We start from the raw sequence: 23,227 nt of genomic DNA, 5'->3' as shown, positions 1-23,227 counted from the left end.
GTCCGCCACGGGTCTCAGCTTTGTTGGGAACATCGAGCAGCGTCAGATGTCTGGAAGTCCGTGTCCTGTGTCGCAGATTCTTCGGGATCCGGCGGGAGCCTCGAGAATGCAGACTGGCAAAGTTGCTGTTGGTGCCTGTTTAAACAGGGTGGTCACTCCTTGACCACAAGTGAGATGTCTCCCGTCTTCCAGTCGAAATGGAATGTCGAAGGTCCAGGATTTGTGTTTCAAAGTTCCATCCCTGACCAACGACCCCGCCGCCGCCAGAGCCAACCTGCACGAAGGGATGAAAGAGGTAGCCGAGTGGATGACGACCAGCCGCCTGAAACTGAACTCAGACAAGACGGAGGTCCTCATCCTGGGCTCCTCTCCCTCCGCCTGGGACGACTCCTGGTGGCCGCCCGCCCTGGGCACCGCACCCAAACCGACGAACCACGCACGCAACCTGGGCTTCATCCTGGACTCCTCCCTCTCCATGACCAGGCAAGTCAACGCCGTCTCCTCGTCGTGCTTCAACATCCTGCGCATGCTTCGGAAGATCTTCTGGTGGATCCCCACGGAGACCAGGAAGACCGTCACCCAGGCCCTCGTCACCAGCCGACTGGACTACGGCAACGCCTTCTACGCCGGAACCACCGCCAAGCTCCAGAAGAGACTCCAGCGGATCCAGAACGCCTCAGCCAGACTCATCCTCGACATCCCACGAAACAGCCACATCTCCGGACACCTGAGAGACCTGCACTGGCTCCCCGTCAACAAAAGAATCACCTTCCGGCTCCTCACCCACGCACACAAAGCCCTACACGATCAAGGCCCGAGCTACCTCAACAACCGAATCAACTTCTACGCTCCCAAACGCCACCTCCGATCAGCCAGCCACGCCCTCGCCGCCGTCCCACGCATCCGTAGAGCGACAACAGGAGGAAGGTCCTTCTCCTACCTGGCCGCCAAGACCTGGAACTCCCTCCCGGCTGACCTGCGCCTGACCCAAGACCACCTCGCCTTCAGGAAGAAGCTCAAGACCTGGCTGTTCGAGCAGTAACGGCCCCCCCCCCCCCCCCCCTTAGCGCCTTGAGACCCTAGGGATAGGTAGTGCGCTCTATAAATGTCTTTGATTGATTGATTGATCCAGGGTAATCTAAAGTCCCAGGGACCCTGCTCCTATCCTTCTACTAAGTTTAGGGGTTGGACTACCTGTAAGGTCCCTTCTATGGGTGGACCGGCGAAGGGGGTGGTTACACCCCTTTCCCTTTGTCAAGTTTCGCGCCAGAGCTGGGGCAGAGTGCCTCAGCAACCGGTTTGAACTGGGAAATGCATGGAGCACCTAGTGTGCCTCAGGAAGTGTCTGGAAAGCATTCACTGAAGGCAGCCCTCCCTGCCCCAATACACAAAAGCCTGTATGGGGAGGTGCCAGCACCTCCTTGGACAGGAAACCTATTGTCCAGGCCTCCCCTGCTGGAGTTTCGTTCAGCAGCAGGAGGTCAGACTCATGTCTGTGGCAGCAGAATCCATTTTGTGATGCTGAGGCTCTGTTTAACTTTAACCGGGTAAACCAGTAACTAAATGTCTTCTCCCTTTAGAAGGGTGAAATGCTACCCCCACCACCAGGACTGATGGGTGGAGGGGGGGGGGGGGGGGGGGGGGGGTAGTATTCCAAAGTGTTTGACACCTTACACGACATGTTTTGATAAAGCCAAACCAAAGTTAGCATTAACCGTGAGGATTATAATGCACTTAAGAGTATATTGCATGGCTCTATCATAGAACAGCTATAAAGAGATGGTTCCGAAAGCTGCAGAGGGGCTCAGCTCATGCTAGGGCACCCTCTCACATAAAACCAAGCACTCTACCTCCAGGATTGTCGAGGTCTGCCTTAGGAGTGGCTTATAGGTGTTTATGTGTCTATATGTATATATAGATATAGGTATACTATATCTAAGTAAGGGGTGATTACACCACCTTACCCAGGCTGTGTGAACAGACCTGTGGTGTCAGTTTGGAAGGCAAACCAGGGGTGGCACAATACGTGCACCTATGCCCTGGGTACCTGGGGTACACTATACAGGGGCTCACAAGGGTGACCCAGTAAGCAATCTGGTATGTATCTAAAGTACATGGTATCAATTTAGAGAGATAACAACTAGGCTGTGGGCCTGATTAGCAGGGCCACAGCCAAACTAAATTTGAAAAACCAGAGAATCACAGCAAAAAGCAGGGGTAACCATAGGAAGCAGACCCTACTCTCCTACACAACGCTCATGAATTATTCATAATTTCATTATGTTTAACAACTTTTCTACAATATGTCAGCTCAAGTCATTGGCAAATGCCCAATCCATTTACTTTTTCCATATAGTTCATTGAATGTACTTACTGCATTTTTTATATTTTAGGGCGGTGCTGTGGCAGGAAAGGTTGCGCATAACCTTAACTTAAACCAAGCAAAGGTAAGCTGTACCTCTCATGATATTTATTACAGAAACATTTCTTGCTCCTCCACTTTTAATTTCCACCTCTAGTTGTCATATACCCCTGCTACAAAGGAAGTAATGTGCCAAGTAAAGATAATTTAAGAGCTTATAGGGATTTGCCATACATAATATTTCTTTGCATATTTGTATCTTTATTAGTTTTTTCAGTCGCAAAGCATGCAGTTTCTATTTATTTTAGCTTTAGTACAGTGATCACAACCTTTCCCGTCATTCTAGATATTAGTGCTTTAACACTTGTCTTCTCAAAATCCAACCATATTTACAAAAGTATCACTGATGTCCTCCTCAGTTTTCAAGGCCATTACTATTGCCATTATATCGGATGTAACTTTGTATTCGGCTTCATCCATAAAGTGTGCTAGAAGACAACTACCCAGGCTTGGATCATAGAATGACTGGGGCCTTGCTCATTACCATTCATGCATTCCTTCTCTTGAAAGCTAAACATTTAATTTATACTTATTTAAATATATAAACATTTTTTTAACTTTGATGATTGTACAGCTTAGTAAGATAATTGTTTGCCTCTGATATATACACTACTCTGCAGGTTTTACGTTTGAATCCCTGCACGACCCACTCAGCCTTCCATCCTTTAACATTCTGCACCTGTTCCTATAAATATTCACATTTATTATCTGTACTTGATATCAGGCAGTTCTATTTCATGATGAAAAACAAAGCCACATTCGTGCTTTTAGCCCCTAGGAGCTCTCCTTTGGAATTTTACTTTACTCTTCTATCAAGAGAAATGGTCCTCATTCATGCAAACACTTTGTTACTTTAAATGACGTATTAAACCTCTGAATTATGGAGGTGCTGCAGTCTAACACTTTACTTGGAATGTCTGGGTATTTTCTTGAGGCAGCGCTGAAACTGGATAAAAATACCCCACTCCCACCAGCATTTGGGTGAGATTCCTCCTCCTAAGGTTTATCAATGTTAACCCTGTCACAGGTGCCATAAAAAGATGGCTGTCGTATGACATCTCCATGTAGTGCTTTGGAGTCGGACATGATCTAACAGTCTTGTACTGCTGCTCTTCAATGCACCTGAAGGCAATCCGAGAATGGGAGGCCAAGTTATTTATGTCCCAGGCCTGTAAAGACACCCCTCTGCGGTCCCTGAACCCTAGTGTTATTTCTCTTGACAAGGTGCATTATTCAATAAATCTTCCAATAAAAACCCCACAAAAAGCACCATAGGAAAAAGAAGTATTCTTCTCAAGGAAATGTTGCTGGTTATTATGCCACATCTTAGAAAAAGCCAAAATAACCCCTACACAAATGGTTGCTATAACTCTCGACGATGAAAAAGCGTTCGATAAAGTATCCTGGTCCTTCTTACAACCATGTATGAGCACCTTTAACATAGGATCCTACTATATTAACATGGTAATGGCCTTATACTCATCGCCGTATGCTATAATCGCCATTAATGGCACTCTCTCAGACTCATTTCGCATTAGACAAGGCTGCCCCCTCTCCACTGCGCTGTTCCTGCTAGCCCTCGAACCTCTCCTGTCAGACATAAAGCAAAATAAGGATATAGCGGGTGTGAGCTTCGGAGAAACACAAGTGAAACTGGCGGCATATGCAGACGATATCTTAATCGCGACAGAGAACCCAGAGACCTCCATAAAAGCCCTCATGTGCACAATTGAAAGATACTCTGCCTTCTCCGGCTACAAATTGAACCGGGATAAATCGGAGGTTAAACCTCCATCCATACTACCAGGGATGTGCTAGGTGATTCAGGTCTTACATGTCAAACTAGCTTCATTAAATACCTAGGAGTCGAATTCGGTAGCTACCTCCTCGAAACACTCCGCCACAACAAATCCATCACCTTTGACAAAATCAAACTGCTCTTAGATAGGTGGTCCCCTCGCTTTATAACCTGGTGGGGAAGGGTTGAAAGCATCAAAATGATGATCTCCCCCCTAGTTAACTACCTCATCACCATGCTTCCTCTCACCCCCTCCATGGACTTCCACCACATATTGGATACTTTAATCTCAAACTTCTTGTGGAAGGGAAAAAGAGCTAGGATTAGTCTAAAAAACCTTCGTCGAACATTGGGGGCGTGGCCAAGATGACAACCGCAGCGGACGTGTGCTGAAGAGGCTCCCGAACCCGGCCCCGGTGAACGCCCGATAAGCAGCACTAGACCCCCCTCCGGTGCCTGCAGCTGAGGGCCCCCGGCGCAGAAACCACAGTGTGCCCCTCGACAAAGCGGCTGGAGGAGCGACAACACCTGAACTCGGAGATCCGGCCGCAACGGAGCGGCCGCGGACCACGAGCTGTGTGCACCCGGGCTGCGGCCTGCCGGGGCTGGAGGGTGCGAGCAGAGCCGCTAGAAGTGAGCAGCGGGTGGCGGCCCAGCCATCAAGGGCCCCGCAGCAGAGAAGCGCACAGCAGTCGCCGATGAGAGAGACTTCCTGGGGCGACGAACACCCGCACCCCGGGAGCGCCAAAATCGAGGTCCCAGCTCGGGAGGCCTACTCTCAGTGAAGCCGGGTTGAGCAGAGTGATCCTTGCCCCGGGGCCACCAGTGGGAAGCTCCGGGAGACCCCCCCCGGTGCGAGACACAGAGGGAGTCGGTGAGGCACGCCAAAGGAACAGCGAGGACGGGCGTAGCCGATTTGGGGCCCGGCGGGCGCAGTGCAAATCGAGGTTGGGACTGGAGGCCTACTGCTGCGGAGGCGCCTAACCGGGCCGGGTGAGTGCAGAGAGCTGGCGGCAGACGGGGCTGGAGCACCGGGGCCCGAGAACACCACATAGAGTGGGACGCTTGCATTGGTGAGGCCTGCCCCTGCACAGAGTGGGGTCCCTGCGGTAGCTCCCAACTTACCTGGCGACCTAGGAGAGACATGAGACAACCCTGAAGTGGAGGTGGGAGACCAGCATCAACGGTCGGCCCGCTATTAGAGAATACCTCGGCCCTCGAGACCTGGTTGGGGGGGACCCCTCTTTGTGGCCCTGTTTGATGGGCGGGAGGCAGCCTTCATGAGGGGCCCCCGAGACACGTGATGCCTGGAGCGTGGCGCAGGTGAGCTTCTCGAGCACCCAGCGGAGAGCGGTCTGAAACTGGGCTGCGAGGGCCCTCTTGAGCCTGGGAACTGGGCGACCGCCATCGCATAGCCAGACTGACCCCTCACCTGGAGGCGTCGCAGCGCAGGCGGCCTGGACGAGTCTGGTAGGCCTGGGAGTTGGAAGTGGAGTCAGAGGGAGGCAACCTTGAGCCTCGGAGGGAGCCCCGGGAGGCACTTATCCGGAAGGCCCTCCTTGTCAGGGGGATCACGCAAGGGAGGGCGCACCATCACAGACATGTTGACGAAGGGAGCACCTAAGGGGACCAAGAGCCCCCCGGGCCCTGCGGCGGCCGCGGACTCTGTAAAGCGAGAAGATGAGGGGGCCCCGGTCACCAGGGTGTTGCTGGAATCCCTGTTCAACTCCCTACGGGAGGACTTCAAGACCCTAAAACAGGAAATGGCGGGAGAGTATCGGGAGCTTCGCCGCGACGTCGATGGAATGGGTGAAAGGGTGGCCGCTGTCGAAGAGGCCGACCAAACGTGGAGATGGGAGTGGAGCAATTACAGTAGGAGGTGCTGCGCCTGCAGGAACAGCAGCTGGACCTACAGGCCCACGCGGAGGACTTAGAAAATCGCTCCCGGAGGAACAACATACGCGTCCGAGGTGTACCGTCCAAAGCGGAAGGGGGCGACATCACCCAGTTCTTGCAGGGCCTGTTTCGGGACGTTTTGGGTGAAGGGGAAGACTTTGTGATACACATCGACAGGGCTCACAGAGTGGGATTAGCAAGAAAGGCGCCCGCCCCTCCGCCGGACATTTTGGCGTTCCTGCCGGATTTCCCACTGAAGGAGAGGATAATGCAAGAAGCACGCCGGAAGCAACCCCTGCGCTATTGAGACCTTCAGATTGTGCTGTATCAAGACCTCTCCACTATCACCTTGCAAAAAAGGAGAACATTCAAGGTGGTCACCTCGTTCCTCCACGAGAAGGGGTTCCCTTACTCTTGGGGTCACCCCTTCCGCCTGGTTTTCAAATGGAACGGTGCACTTCATCAGTTCCGATCCCTGACAGACGCGTGCGCCCTGCTAGGGATAGAATCAGAGGAGTCATCGTGGGCCAGGGAGGATGCAGACAACCCTTCGCAGGAGAGAACCCCCGCCCCTCAGGGGAGAGCTGGCAGAAAGTTCGGCGTCGACGAGCGTCCAGACCGGCCCGTAGGCCAGACCCGGAGACGGTGGCACAGGAGAAGGCAGCGGCCATCGAGGAGGTGTCCAGGGATACGGCAACACAAGACTGAGTCTCCTCCTCATTGTGAGAAGTTGGCCTGATATATGATGCTCACTACTTCTAGTGATCACCTTGTATCAGTCCAAACAACCCTTATGGTGATTGGTTGTAAGTCAACCTTACAGACCAGCTATCCTAATGGTAGCATGGACAAAAGCAGTCTTTAGGCTAAACTCTTTTGGCATGTGAAGCCAGCTGTTTTACCACACATAACCCCTTGAACACCAAGTGAAAGGACACCACACAGGTTGTTATGAAAATAAACAAGCATTTATTAACTAACATACACCTCTGAACTCTTTATGAGGTCAGAGGGCTAAGCAGATGACAAACTCTTAGGAAAAATACGTTAAAGTTGCACAAGTTACAATGGTGCCCTAGGGGCACGACAACCCATATACAAAGTAAGTGGAATGTGAAAGTCAATCAAAGGAATGGAGCTGTCCAGAGGCTGTAGGATCGCTGGGACCACGCTATACTAACTTGAGGTAAGTAATAGCAGGCCCACGGAACGCGTGTGCAAAGTGAGAACTCACACGCGAGATGCGTACAAACGTCTATGGACAGTACAGTTTTAAGAAAAAGGTGAGTACGGACGTCCCTGACTAGATAGGACCAAAACTACTGTGGAACTGGACACTAGGAGAGTCAAGCTATCCTTGAGCACCGAAATGCTCGTGTTACCTCACCCACGGGCTGCGGGTGCATAGGTTCCAAGTCGTGTCGGGTTCCGGCGTTGAAGTCTATGGAGTCTGGAGGAAAAGATGCTGCAGGCGGTCAGGAGGAAGATGTCCGGTGTGATCCAAGGGTGGATCAGTGAAGAAAAGAACCTGAAAGCAGAGGGGACAATGTTCAAAGTCACTAGCCAGTGACAGGAGTGGAACCAGGAGTGGAACCAGATGTCGTCGTCGCGATCAGGTGAAGGTGGACGCTTGTCTCTGCAGCCACGTAGACCAAGTGGTGTCTTCGACGACCAGGATGGAGGCACGAGTGGTCCCACGCAGGCTCTCGCTGTCGGCGGTGTCGTCTTCAGATTTAACAGGCCTTGGCAAAGGCAACCCCGCGGTGAGTGGAAACGGCGTCTGGAGTGGACCAGGAGGGTCTGGGGTGCTCCTCTTTTGGAAGGGAGCAAGGGCCCGTCTGGAGCACCCAGACCAGCAGTGAAGATTTTGCAGTTCGTCATCTAGGAGGCCACTAGCCAGCCGGCCAGTGACCAGACAACGCGTCGAGCAGCAAACAGGCAGAAGGGCCCCACGCAGATCTCGTGGATGCTGGAGGGCTGGTCTTCGGTGCAGGAGCTGCTCGGGGTCGGGGCTTCTCAGTCCCCAAAGCACTTGGACGAGGATGCCTCTGAAGTCGTGCTGGAGCGAAGTGCTGCTTCTTTCAAGATGGCCGGTCCCACGTGTCTCGTCGCACCCACGGATCTCAGCTGTGCTGCAGATGTAGGTTGAGGTCGGAGAGGTCTGGGAATCCGGGTCTCGTCGGGCTCTGAAGTCTGGATCCTTGCAGGAAGACGAAAAAGGGAAGCCGCTGTACGCTGATGGTGCCTGCTTGTGCAGGGTGGACACTCCTTGCCCACAAGGGAGATTTCTTCAGTCTCCTGTGGAGCAGAACGTCGAAGTCCAGAGTTTCTTCTTGTAAAGTTGTTCAGGATAATCTAGTTTGGAATGGGACCAGCTCCTACCTTTATTCGACTAAAGGGGGCTGCACTACGACTAGGTCCCTCCTCTGGGTGGGACCAGGAAGGGGGGTGGTTACACCCCCTTTCCTTTGTCCGGTCTTGCGCCAGCTCCGGGGCTGGAGTGCCCCAGGAACTGGTTTAGACCGGTGTATGCACAGGGACACCTTGTGTGCCCCAGGCATGTCTCATTCCTTTCAGCCCTGTCCTACCTAATACACAAAATCCGGTCTGGGGTGGTGCTAGCACCTCCCAAGGCAGGAAACCCTTTGTCCAAGCCTCCCTCGCTGGAAGGACTCCCAGCAGCAGGAGGTCTGTGGTGGCAGCATCCATCTTGTGTTGCGGAGGCTCGAGGTAACTTTAACCAGGGTTCACAGTTACATACATGTCGTGTCCCTCTAGAAGGGTGGAATGCTACCCCCGTCGCCAGAATTGGCGAGGGGGTAGTATTCCAATTCGTATGACACCTTACTCGACATGTTTTGATAATGCTTGTGAGAAGTTGGCCTGATATATGATGTTCACTAGTTCTAGTGACCACCTTGTATCAGTCCAAACAACCCTTATGGTGATTGGTTGTAAGTCAACCTTATAGACCAGCTATCCTAATAGCGTGGACAAAAGCAGTCTTTAGGCTAAACTCTTTATGGCATGTGAGGCCAGCTGTTTTACCACATATAACCTTTGAATACCAAATGAAAAGGACACCACACAGGTAGTTATGAAAATAAACAGTTATTTATTAACTAACAACACCTCTGAACTCTTTATGAGGTCAGAGGGCTAAGCACATGACAAACTCTTAGGAAAAATACGTTTAAGTTGCACGATTTACAATGGTGCCCTAGGGGCACGACAAACCATATACTAGATAAACGGAAGGCGAAAGTTAATTAAAGGAATGGAGCTGTCCAGAGGTTGTAGGATCGCTGGGACCACGCTATACTAGCTTGAGGTAAGTAATAGGAGCCCACGGAGCGCGTATGCAGAGTGTGAACTCACACGCGAGATGCGTACAAACGTCTATGGACAGTACAGTTTAAAGAAATGGTGAGTACGGACGTTCCTGACTAGGTAAGACTAAAACGACAATGGAACTGGACACTAGGATAGTGAAGCTACCCCTGAGCACCGAAATGCTCGTGTTACCTCACCCACAGGCTGCGGGTGCATAGGTGCGAAGTTGTGTCGGGTTACTGCGTCGAAGTCTATGGAGCCTTGAAGAAAGATGCTGCAGGCGACCAGGAGGAAGGTGTCCGGTGCAATCCAAGGGTGGATTGTTGAAGAGAGGAACCTGAAAGCAGAGGGGACAATGTTCAGAGCCACTAGCCAGTGACTTGGGTGGAACCAGGAGTGGAACCAGATGTCGTCGTCGCGATCAGGTGAAGGTGGACGCTTGTCTCTGTAGCCACGTGGACCAGGTGGTGTCTTTGACCACCAGGATGGCGGCACGAGCTGTCCCACGCAGGCTCTCGCTGTCGGTGGTGTCGTCTCCGGGTTCGGGTTCAACAGGCCTTGGCAAAGGCAACCCACGCGGTGAGTGGAAACGGCGTCTGGAGTGGACCAGGAGGGTCCGGGGTGCTCCTCTTTTGGAAGGGAGCAAGGGCCAGCCTGGAGCAACCAGAACAGCAGCAAAGTTGTCGGGGTTCGTCGTCTAGGAGGCCACAAGCCAGCCGGCAAGTAACCAGACAACGTGTCGAGCAGCAGAAGGGCCCCACGCAGCTCTCGTGGATGCTGGAGGGCTGGTCTTCGGTGCAGGAGCTGCTCGGGGTCGGGGCTTCTCAGTCCCCAGAGCACTTGGATGAGGATACCTCAGGAGTCGTGCTGGAGCGAAGTTCTGCTTCTTTCAAGATGGCCGGTCCCACGTGTCTCGTCGCACCCACGGGTATCAGCTGCGCTGGAGTTGTAGGTAGAGGTCGGAGAGGTCTGGGAATCTGGGTCTCGTCGGGCTCTGAAGTCTGGATCCTTTGCAGGAAGACAACAAAGGGAAGTCGCGGTACGCTGATGGTGCCTGCAGATGCAGGGTGGACACTCCTTGCCCACAAGGGAGATTCCTTCTGTCTTCTGTGGAGCAGAACGTCGAGGTCCAGAGTTTCTTCTTGTGAAGTTGATCAGGATAATCTAATTTGGAATGGGACCAGCTCCTACCTTTATTCTCCTAAAGGGGGCTGCACTACGACTAGGTCCCTCCCCTGGGTGGGACCAGGAAGGGGGTGGTTACACCCCCTTTCCTTTGTCCGGTCTTGCGCCAGCTCTGGGATTGGAGTGCCCCAGGAACTGGTTCTGACCGGTGTATGCACAGGACACCTTGTGTGCCCCAGGCATGTCTCATTCCTTTGAGCCCTGTCCTACCTAATACACAAAATCCTGTCTGGGGTGGTGCTAGCACCTCCCAAGGCAGGAAACCCTTTTTCCGAGCCTCCCTCGCTGGAAGGACTCCCAGCAGCAGGAGGTCAGACTTGTGTCTGTGGTGGCAGCATCCATTTTGTGATGCTGAGGCTCGAGTTAACTTTAACCGGGGTTCACAGTTACATACATGTCGTGTCCCTCTAGAAGGGTGGAATGCTAACCCCGTCGCCAGAATTGGCGAGGGGTTAGTATTCCAATTCGTATGACACCTTACTCGACATGTTTTGATAATGCTATGCCAAAGTTAGCATTTGACCGTGAGGTTCATAATGCACTTAAGAGTATATGGTATAGCGTTATCATGGAACAGCTATTAGGACTTGGTTCCGCAAGCTGCAAACAGGCTCAGCTCATGCCAGAGCACCATCTCACATAATTCCAAGCACTCTGCCTTAGGAGTGACTGATAGGAATACATGTGTCCATTTTAGGGTTAGATTATAGGGATACTATATCTAAAGCACAGGGTGATTACACCACCTTGCCCCAGCTGTCGTGCAGCCAGTTGTGTCAGATTTGGATGGCCAGCCAGGGGTGGCATAATACATGCTGCAGCCCCTGGTAGGCCCTGGGTACACCTATGCCCTGGATACCTAAGGTATGCTGTCCAGGGACTGATAAGGTGGCCCAGTACCAATTGGTAAATGCACCTAAGGTACATGCTTGTCAATTTAGACAGAGAACAGCTAGGCTGTGGGTCTGATTAGCAGGCCCAGAGCCAGGGAAAGTCGTAAACCAGTGAAGCAAAAAGCAAAAATCGGGGGTGACCATAGGATTGCAGACCCCACTCTCCTACAATGCTATACCAAAGTTAGCATTTAACCGCGAGGATTATAATGCACTTAGGAGTATATGGTATAGCGTTATCATGGAACAGCTATTAGGACTTGGTTCCGCAAGCTGGAAACGGGCTCAGCTCATGCCAGAGCACCATCTCACATAATTCCAAGTACTCTGCCTTCAGGATGGATAAGGCCTTCCATAGGAGTGACTGATAGGAATATATGTGTCCATTTTAGGTTTAGATATAGAGAACTATATCTAAAGCAAAGTGTGATTACACCACCTTGCCCCAGCTGTCTTGCAGCCAGTTGCATCTGTTTAGATGGCCAGCCAGGGGTGGCATAATACATGCTTCAGCCCCTGGTAGGCCCTGGGTACACCTATGCCCTGGGTACCTAAGGTATTCTGTACAGGGACTGATAAGGTGGCCCAGTACCAATTGGTAAATGCACCTAAGGTACATGGTTGACAATTTAGAGAGAGAACAGCTAGGCTGTGGGTCTGATTAGCAGGCCCACAGCCAGGGAAAGTCGTAAACCAGTGAAGCAAAAAGCAAAAATCGGGGGTGACCATAGGATTGCAGACCCCACTCTCCTACAGAGCGTATCAATGGCTTTTATACACTCGACCATTTGTGGATTATCTTCTTTGTTCGAAATGAGGAGGAGTTCGGTCTTGTCTGGGTTTAGTTTTAAGTGATTATTGGACAGCCACAGTTGCACTTCTCTTAGTGACTCGTTAAGTCTTTGAATGTCTTTGGCCGACGAGATTTCCAAGTAAATTTGAGTATTGTCAGCATATAAGCGGAAAGGGATGTTAGCTTTCCTGAGAAGGGTGGTGAGGAGTTCCATGTAGATGTTGAAGAGTTGAGGGGAGAGCACTGATCCTTGGGGAACTCCCCTGTTGACGGGATGGAGGTCGGACTCAAAGCTTTTGATTATGATTCTTTGGAAGCGGTTGTGGAGGAATGAGGAGAAACATTTGAGGACCATCTCGTCTAGACCAGCCTTCTCTTCGAGGGCCTTGAGGAGAAGTTTGTGATCTACTGTGTCGAATGCTGCTGATAGGTTTAGGAGAATAAGTAGGCAGCATTGGTCTGAGTCCAGTGATTTGTGAATGTCATCTATTATGTTAAGGATTGCTGTTTCAGTGCTGCAACCTTTCCTGAATCCCAACTGATGAGAGTCGAGAAGATTGTTGTAATCCAGGTGTTGTGTTAGTTGTTGGAGTACACATTTTTCTAAGATTTTGGAGAGAAGAGGAAGGTTGGAGACGGGTCTGAAGTTGTTTAAGTCATTTCTAGGCCTGGTTTTTAGGTCTCGTAGCGAAAACACAGCGCGTCAGCGCTGTGTCTCGCCAGAGATCTTTTGTTGCGGACTGTGCTTCCCAGGAGACAGTACCCGCCGCGCGCATCGCCTTGGAGGCGATTTGAAACTGCCACGCGAACGCGCGCTGTGGCCAGGCGCTGTCTCCTGGGAGGCTCAAGCACCACACACGCATGGGCATACACACAGACACACACACAAGCGCCCATGTACACACGCACATACATACATACAGAGACACCCCCTCACACATACATACATACACACGCGCGCACACACACAAGTGCACCGAGGCCCCCCTCCCCCGCCGTCACCGTCGCACACATACATACACACACAAGCATACACACACACACACACACACACACACACGTGCACCAAGCCCCCCCCAGCCTTTTGGAACTTACCTGGCCAATGTCGGGAACTCTGCTCTCAGCACGCGGCGCCCAACCTCCTGCTGGCGCGGCCCCGGGGCTCTACACCGCTCACAGGAGCCCCGGGCCGCGAGACGCATTGACTCCGCCTGCCTCCTCTTCCGGTCTGGACGTGGCCCCGCCCCCGTCACAGGCGACCGTGCCTGACTTCCGGGGCGGCCGCGGCGGGATTCCGGGGGCATTCGCCACGAGAGACAGGCAGCAGCTATATTATTAATCTGAAAACGTGTTCTTCCTGGAACGGCGGCCCACCTACGGCTGTACAGTCATTGTTGGCACGTTCTGTTCCGGGACAGCACGTTTTTTTGTCGCTGTGATGCATACAATTACTTTCTACCCTACTGTCTACCCTGCTGATGAATGGTGGCGAGAGGAAGGGGGCCGGTCAGGGCGGGGCCGGTGGGGTATGGGATGGTCGGGGGCAGGGCCAGTCTGAAGCAGAGGGAGTGTGAGAGGGGCGTCCCAGGGCAGGAGGTCCGATCGTCCGTGAGATGAGTGGGAGGGCCGGATCGAAGGGGAGGGCCGGCGGCATGGAGGCGGTGTGGTTGCATGGGGGTGGAGCCATGCCAACACGTCTCTCCTCCCACCGGTGAGGCCGCAAAAAACTTTCCTGAGTTCGGACCGAGGACCCGGAGCGGCCATCCAGTACCACCCCTAAGGACCCTCCCCGCCCCCGGGACCAGCTTCGAGCCCCCACTGGAGACCCTCCAAGGATGGAGCCGCACTCAGCCCGCACAGCCGCCCCCAAGCCCGCGCAGACTGGGGGGAAGAGCGGGGCCCGGAGCAGGTAGGACCGAGAATGAAGGGGTGAGGTGGGTGGGAGGGAGCAGGGTGCGCTGACCCCTCAACGTGTCTGCGCCCAGCAAACATAGCGCCTCCTAGTACTAACGCACCATACCCCCCCCGAGCGCTGAGTCCCCTTAATTTCCACCTACACTTCTACCAAAACAACATTTCCACTTAGAACAAACACCTTCTCCCCAATCGCATCCCCCTTCAGCCCTGTAACCCTTAACGCAGTGACCCAACCTCTTCCTATACAACTGCCCACCCACCCCGACCTGCAGTAAGCCCGCAGAACCCAGCCAAGACACTCCTATAGAAACTATACACAGTACTTAACTGGGGTGCCTTGCCGGACAAAGTGCAAGAAGCACCCTCTTTGCTACAGACAGCCACCCTGTCCGCCTCTGGCAGCAGTCTCTTGCAGGCAGCGACTGTCCATAGATAGACCGTCCCACAGCACAGACACCACCACCAGGACCCCAAACAAACAGCAGCCTCCACTCTCAGACAACAAATCTCTTCCAAAGATAGCAGCACTCCGCAGCACCAATGTACCAGCACGGGTATTGTCCCAACTGACAGCTGCCGCACCACAGACATGTCCCCGAACACCTTCGCAGACTGCAAATCACTCCTGTCTCACCAAAGATACCCAGACGCATCACTCCTGCCACACCGGACCCCGTCCCTCACTACAGGCCTCGCCTCACGTGTACCCTCACCGACATCCCTGCTCACAGGAAGATGGCACCTGCTCACAGACAGAGCCCCTTCCACAGCCGGCAACCACCCTCTGACAGACAGACTACCACCCCACAGACCTGTCCTAGAGACCGACAGCACCAACCTTAATGAACCTTACCCATAGTTAATGGTTATCTCAAAGACATCTCCACTTGTGGAGAAGTGTGGCTCAATGGTTAGAGCGGCAGACCCTAATGCAGAGGTCTAGCCCGGGACCAGGGTTCAATCCCCCGCCTCGGCGGGTCTTGGGCTCGAAATTCCAAGGACCTGATAATTCTCGCCTCGGTGCCTATATCTCAAAGACATAACATTCCTACCTACGGCCCCTAGCAGCTTCCAGCTGTACCCCGGTTAACTTGCGTTGTTGCTTCCACGTCTCAATTTAAAGTTTTGGTCTGCCCTTCCTTTGGAGAAGATTACATTCAAATGTTAGTCCTCATCCCCCACAGACTCGTACTGTGTCACCCAACTCTAGGAGTTAGGCGTCATCTGCTGTGGTTGCACACTCGTCCTATCTTTTCTTTCAGTGTGTATGTTTTGAATGGCCTCCTGGCACTTGGCAGGTTTAATTTCACATGTGGGGGGCTATTTGAAGTGCTGAAACAGTTCGCCAAGTGGCTTCCTCTGAGAGCTTGTCTCCAGCTCAAATTATAGAAGATGCAAACGTGTTAACACATCCCTAAGGATGGTATACTCCTTCAGAAGTAAACGGATGTTGGACTTGCTTCGACGTGCTGTATGTGTACTGTCTCCACAATGTATCTGTTTTCTGTAGGGTCCATAATGCAAACCTTATCAGATGTGGTCACTGTGCTGAAGTCAGTGCTGCAGTCCAAACATACAGAACTGACACGGACACCACCACTGCCATGCACACACGGACACCACCACTGCCATGCACACACGGACACCACCACTGCCATGCACACACGGACACCACCACTGCCATGCACCACATCACTCAGGGGCACCGCCACATCACTCAGGGGCACCGCCACATCACTCAGGGGCACCGCCACATCACTCTGGGGGCACCGCCACATCACTCTGGGGGCACCACCACATCACTCTGGGGGCACCACCACATCACTCAGGGACACCACCACATCACTCTGGGGGCACCACCACATCACTCGGGGACACCACCACATCACTCTGGGGACACCACCACATCACTCTGGGGACACCACCACATCACTCTGGGGACACCACCACATCACTCGGGAACACCGCCACATCACTCGGGGACACCACCACATCACTCGTGGACACCACCACATCACTCGGGGACACCACCACATCACTCGGGGACACCACCACATCACTCGGGGACACCACCACATCACTCGGGGACATCACCACTTCACTCGGGGACATCACCACTTCACTCGGGGACATCACCACTTCACTCGGGGACACCACCACTTCACTCGGGGACACCACCCCCTCACTCTGGGGGCACCACCACATCACTCAGGGACACCACCACATCACTTGGGGACACCACCACATCACTTGGGGACACCACCACTTCACTCGTGGACACCACCACATCACTCGGGGACACCACCACATCACTCGGGGACACCACCACATCACTCGGGGACACCACCACTTTACTCGAGGACACCACCACTTTACTCGGGGACACCACCACTTAACTCGGGGACACCCCCACTTCACTCGGGGACACCACCACATCACTCTGGGGGCACCACCACATCACTCGGGGACACCACCACATCACTCGGGGACACCACCACATCACTCGGGGATACCACTTCACTCGTGGACACCACCACATCACTCGGGGACACCACCACATCACTCGGGGACACCACCACATCACTCGGGGACACCACCACATCACTCGGGGACACCACCACTTCACTCGGGGACACCACCACATCACTCTTGGGACACCACCACATCACTCCGGGGACACCACCACATCACTCTGGGGACACCACCACATCACTCAGGGACACCACCACATCACTCAGGGACACCACCACATCACTTGGGGACACCACCACTTCACTCGTGGACACCACCACATCACTCGGGGACACCACGACATCACTCGGGGACACCACCACATCACTCGGGGACACCACCACATCACTCGGGGACGCCACCACTTTACTCGGGGACACCACCACTTTACTCGGGGACACCACCACTTTACTCGGGGACACCCCCACTTCACTCGGGGACACCACCACATCACTCTGGGGGCACCACCACATCACTCGGGGACACCACCACATCACTCGGGGACACCACCACATCACTCGGGGACACCACCACATCACTTGGGGATACCACCACTTCACTCGTGGACACCACCACATCACTCGGGGACACCACCACATCACTCGGGGACACCACCACATCACTCGGGGACACCACCACTTCACTCGGGGACACCACCACATCACTCTTGGGACACCACCACATCACTCTTGGGACACCACCACATCACTCTGGGGACACCACCACATCACTCTGGGGACACCACCACATCACTCAGGGACACCACCACATCACTCAGGGACACCACCACATCACTCTGGGGACACCACCACATCACTCGGGAACACCGCCACATCACTCGGGAACACCGCCACATCACTCGGGGACACCGCCACTTCACTCGGGGACACCGCCACTTCACTCGGGGACACCACCACTTCACTCGTGGACACCACCACATCACTCGTGGACACCACCACATCACTCGGGGACACCACCACATCACTCGGGGACACCACCACATCACTCGGGGACACCACCACATCACTCGGGGACACCACCACATCACTCGGGGACACCACCACTTCACTCGGGGACACCACCACACCACTCTGGGTCACCACCACATCACTCAGGGGCACCACTCGTCACTCGGGGACACCACCACATCACTCGGGGGCATCACTCGGGGACACCACCACATCACTCGGGACACCACCACATCACTCGGGGACACGACCCACTTCACCCTTCCACCAACTCAATTACAATAACTTTTATTTAAGTATTAAAAAAATGAAAAGCCATTGTTATTTGTAATATCAATACATTTAAGTCATGTAAATACAACTCATATTGCATTACAAATGCTATAGGTGTCACATTTGCAAATGTTATAGCTATTGGCATTGTCATACACAATGCCAATAACTCAAACTTTAATGCTGCGAGACCTATTGCATTGTAAATGCTTGTTTTAGCAGTGGGGTGACTTGTCCTACTTTCAGACAATCCGGGACGATACCAGTTTTAAGAGAGCTATTAATAATCCTGCACCAAAGAGGGGCCAGGGAGAGATTCAACTTTTTAGTGAGTTGAGCAGGTAGGGGGTCTAGGACGTGTGATGAGGGTTTGGAGGTGGAGAGGAGTTTAACTATCTCTTCTTCTGGGATGGACTGGAAAAGAGACCAGGGTTTGGAGGTAAGAGAGGGAGTGTTACCCAACACCTCACCCTGGCTGCTATAGGGAAGTGAGGTGTGATTGGTGACGAGGGATCGTTCGATCTTGGAGATCTTATCATTGAAAAAGTTGGCGAAGTTATCACACCGTTCTTTGGAAGCCGGCCCTAGGGACGTATCAGGTTTGGAGATTTGGTGTCTGATGATATTAAAGAGCTCCTTGGGTCTGTTTTTTGTGCTATCAAGAGCGGAGCGGAAATACATGGATTTTTTTATTCTTGATATGTCTGTTGTAGTTCTTCCGGACTGTTTTAAGTTGATCGCGATGAGTGGTGTTGGGCATGGTCCTCCATCGTCTTTCTGTAGCTCTTAGTAGTCTCCTTTCATCGTTGATGTGTGAGTCGAACCATGATTTGGACAGAATAGGACGACTTTTTTTTTTATTTCAGGGGAGCAAGTTGGTCAAGCAAGGTTACCATGTTCGCGTTATAGAGCAAGATGAGTTCAGTTGTGGGGAGCTCTGTCACTAGGTAAGAGCAGATTTAGCATCTCTTCCATGACATCCAGGGGAATCTGGGAGAGATTTCTGGACCATTTGGGGGGGTCAGGGACCGGAGGCAGGGATTTTGAATTTAATTTGAATTTAAAAGCATTTGTTTAGCGCGCTTATACCCAGCGGTTTCATGGCGCTGTAGGAGCTACTACTAGCAACAGCAACAAGAGGGACAGATTAGGCATCAAAAGCTCTGGAAAAGAGGAAGGTTTTGAGATTCTTCCGGAACTCCAAATAGGAGGTTGCGGATCTGAGGGTCATAGGGAGGGAGTTCCAGAAGACAGGTGCGAGGTCCGCAAATTTCGCCCCATCTGCTTTCTTTTTCTTGAAGCGAGGAGTGGCCAGGAGTGCCATGTGGGTAGAGCGGAGTTCTCTGCCCGGCAGGTAAGATTTGATGGCTGAGCATATAAACTCGGGGGCAGTGCCCATCCTAGCCTGGAAGGTGAGGCAGCCTAGTTTAAATAAGGCCCGCTCCCTCACAGGTAGCCAGTGCAATGATTTCAGCAGTGGGGTTGCTCGATGGAATTTGGGCAGCCCATGGATCAGGCGGGCAGCCTGATTTTGCACTAGCTGCAATCGGTGCATGGCATAGTCCGGTGCGCCGTTATAGATTATGTTCCCATAATCGAGGCGCGAGAGCACCATTGCCATCACAATTATTTTCAGTGCCGGGAGGGAGAAGAAACGAGATATCTTCCTAATTATCCGGAGGGAAAAGATGCAGGAAGAGACCACCGAACTGACCTGGGGATTTACAGATAGTTGGGAATTTAGAAAGATCCCGAGGGTTTTAACTTTAGGGACCGGGAGGGGGGGAACACCAAGTGAAGGGGGCCAGAACGAAGGGGACCAGGGACTGCAACCACCTCCTGTCAAGACCAACTCTGTCTTGTCAGGGTTGAGTTTGAGGTGGTTGCAGTTCATCCAATCTTGGATGAATAACATGACGGTTTGAAAGTTCTGAACAGAGGAGGCAGAGTGAGAAAGATTAAAGATAAGCCGGAGGTCATCGGCGTAGTTAAACACCGTGACCTCAAGCTGCTGTAATGAAGAAATAAGGGGGTAGATGTATAATTTAAACAAAAGAGGGGATAAGGAGGAGCCCTGAGGGACGCCACACTCCACCTTTTGTGGGGAGGCAGTAAAACCAGTGAGATGAACAGCCTGTGCCCTGTCACACAGGAAGGAATTAAGCCAGGAGAGGGCAGAGCCCTCTATGCCCGCCGCCCTGACACGAGTAAGAAGAATGGAGTGATCCACCGTGTCAAAAGCGGCGGACAGGTCCAAAAGAACAAGGGCTTGCGGGAGGTTGATGTCAATACCCTCGCGGAGTCTGTCCATCACTGAGATCACCACCTTCTCTGTGGAGTGTAGAGGTCGGAAGCCCGCCTGGCAAGGGGAGAGGCACTGATTTGCCTCCACATAAGTGCTCTGGGTACTCATGACGTGGGTTTCTAAGACCTTTCCCAAATAGGGCAGGAGGGAGATGGGGCGGTAATTAGCTGGGGACAGGGGATCGGCGCCAATTTTTTTTTAAATCGGGATGATGGCTGCTGATTTGTGAGAGGGAGGAACCACACCATTGCTTAGTGAGTCATTAAGGAACGTAAGGGGAGGGGTGGGACAGGCCGAGAAGATCTCTCTTAAAACATGGGCGGGACCAAAATCCAGAGGGGAACCCGACTTCACCCGTCGAAGGAGAGGAAGGAGAGAGTCCTTGGTCAGCAGTGGAATGCTAGCCAGTTTGGAAGTAGAAGGGGGAGGGGACGGGTTAACAAAGGTTAGAGAAGGAGGTGGTATATTGATTTTTATCTGTGCGACCTTCTCGATGAAAAATTCATTCAGCGAATCGCAGAGATGTTGAGAGGGAGGGACTGTTGTCGTAACTCTATCGGATGCTGCCAAGTCACGGACGGTAGCAAAAATCTCTTTGGATTGGGACTCTGCGGCTAAAATCCTTCCTGAGTAGTATTCTGTTTTAGCCTCAAGAATGCCTTTTTTGTAAGTCTGTAAGGCAGAATGGTATGCGGCTTTCAGTGAGGAGCTGTAGGCTCTCCTCCAAGCTCTCAGCTCTCAGTGCCGCTAGTTTTTTCACCTTAAGGTCAGAGTGGAACCACCTATTAGCTGCATGGGCTCGCTTAACCGTAATCCGCCTCAGGGGAGCGAATTCGTCGCCCGATTTAGTCAGCGAATTATTGATGGATTCCAATTGGGCTGAGGCTGCACGGCCTGAAAGGTCAGGGCTGGACTCGGACAAGGACGAGTAGAGGGACGGCATGTCTGCTTTGCCCCATTTCCTAATCCAAGTGTTCTTGGGGAGCAGGGGCTTAGCCCCAGCGGATAGTGCAAGGGAAAAGGAAATGAGAGAGTGGTCCGACCAGGGGCAGGGAGAGATGGTGGGGGGCGTTGTAGGGACATTTAGGGCCCAGATTTGGTCCAGTGTGTCTTTGTGTTGATGATGGAGTAGCCAGGAGGCACAAGCATATCTAAACAGGGGTGGGGGGGAGGTCTCTTTTAGCCAAGTCTCTGTGATGAACGCAACGTTTAACAGGTTCGAGAAGCTCTTCCTGACAGATCTACAGGTGAGGCCCATGAACTACGTACTGGCGACCACGTGATGGTCAAGGTCTTCAACAGTTTAGAACTGAGGTGGCGAGGACCGGAGCAGGTGCTCCTAACAACAAGGACAGCAGTTCGAGTGACAAACAAGAAGAACTGGGTCCATAGCACACACTGCAAACGTGTGTCGCCTGCCTTGGTGGAACCTGCTGTGTTGACCGACCATCGAGAGATTCTGGAGACGGAGAAAGATCAAGCTATCTCACCTGACGAATCTGCGGAAGCCTTCCCAAGATCGCTGGAGAATCCCGATATCAGCTGAGACCAAGGAAAGAATCTGCTTTGCCGAAAAAGACTGGTTGAGTGAAACGGACCGCCGATGTGGCAAAGGGGGGGTATCAGTACTGCGACACCCGTCTTGGCCCGTGGGGAAGAAATCAGCGGCTGCCCAGGGGTAAGAGCGCCAATGATTGTTTCAACGAGTTTGTAGAAAGATCCATTATCGCTGTTGCTAAAATGCATGACAAAATAATCATTTGTGCTGTAGGGTTTGTTACTGCTCTGGTGGTTATGGCAATAATCACATGGTTTGTTGAGAAAGTTGCTCCTGCTGGACAGCTTTTTGTTGCCATTACTACAGTACCAATGGAACATCACTACTTCACGCTTCCCTATCATGAGCAGAAGCATCGACAATCCTACTTTAACAACACATTTATTCATATGTTGCATCATGCACATAATGCCACGTATACCACCAACTGTTGGGTGTGTGGGATGATACCTGCACACCAAAAGAAAGGAGGAACACCTTTTATTCCTCTGCCGTTTTCCCATAATGGTTCATGTCAAGCTTGGTATGCACTTTTGTTTGCTTCTGGAAAGCCTTCAGTAGGTGGGATTAACTTTCGTCTGAATAAAGTATGCTATCAAGATACAGATGGTTATACTCAAGCTAAAGGGACTAAATGGGAATGGGAAGAGTATCAACCTGACAATATTTTGACACCATATGTCTTTACAAACATGAGAAATATTAAGACCAATTGACCTTTTGTAATTTCTGTGACCAGACCTAAAGCAGATTTGTGTATAAGTAGTGTTGGGAGAATTCCAGTGGGACGGAGTTAATGTATTTTGACACTGACTATTGAAGGTGCTAATAACAGCAGTTTTACAGCCTCACACAATACTTATTTCTTGTGCGGAAATAAGGGATACTATCAACTACCTGTTGGGTGGTCAGGGATCTGCTATGTGTCCTTTCTGTTGCCCCCTGTGTTTTTGGAACCTGCGTCATATCACCTCGACTTCAAATTGTACAATGACATTTCCAAGAACAGAAATAAGAGGATAATAAGTACTGATGAAGTGGATCAAACTGACACTGCTCTACAACAATATGTCGATTTTAACTTAGGATTGTTCTTCTTTGTGGATGCTGCATTGAATAGCAGAAAGATAAGGCGATTGACTCGTGTTGTGGAAGCTGTCACCAATCAAACAGCTATGGCACTTGGGAACATTACAGAGGAACTGCAAATTGCAATGATTGTAGCACTCCAAAACCGAATGGTGCTTGATGTGATTTTGGCTGATCGAGGTGGTGCATGTCGCATCATCGGTAGAAGTTGCTGCTTATTTATACCAGATAACTCACCTTCAGTATACAACGCAATATCAAAACTGCATAAGATTGCTGCAGAGAT

The 23,227-nt window shown here is 52.1% G+C and overlaps 1 protein-coding gene across 1 annotated transcript in view; it reads left to right on the top strand.

Moving 5' to 3' along the window:
- SKIC3 (SKI3 subunit of superkiller complex) overlaps positions 1-23,227 on the top strand; it is a 1,256,060-nt gene that overhangs the window by 933,167 nt on the left and 299,666 nt on the right. The window contains exon 33 of the mRNA XM_086960925.1: positions 2,394-2,447. Coding sequence (XP_086817051.1) covers positions 2,394-2,447 — 54 coding nt within the window. The remainder of the gene's footprint in view (positions 1-2,393; positions 2,448-23,227) is intronic.

The sequence above is a fragment of the Lissotriton vulgaris genome, chromosome 3_1, assembly GCF_964263255.1.
Source record: "Lissotriton vulgaris chromosome 3_1, aLisVul1.2, whole genome shotgun sequence".
Taxonomy (NCBI): Eukaryota; Metazoa; Chordata; class Amphibia; order Caudata; family Salamandridae; genus Lissotriton; species Lissotriton vulgaris.
The sequence above is the reverse complement of the archived record's forward strand: the minus strand, read 5'-3'. Positions and strand labels throughout refer to the sequence as shown.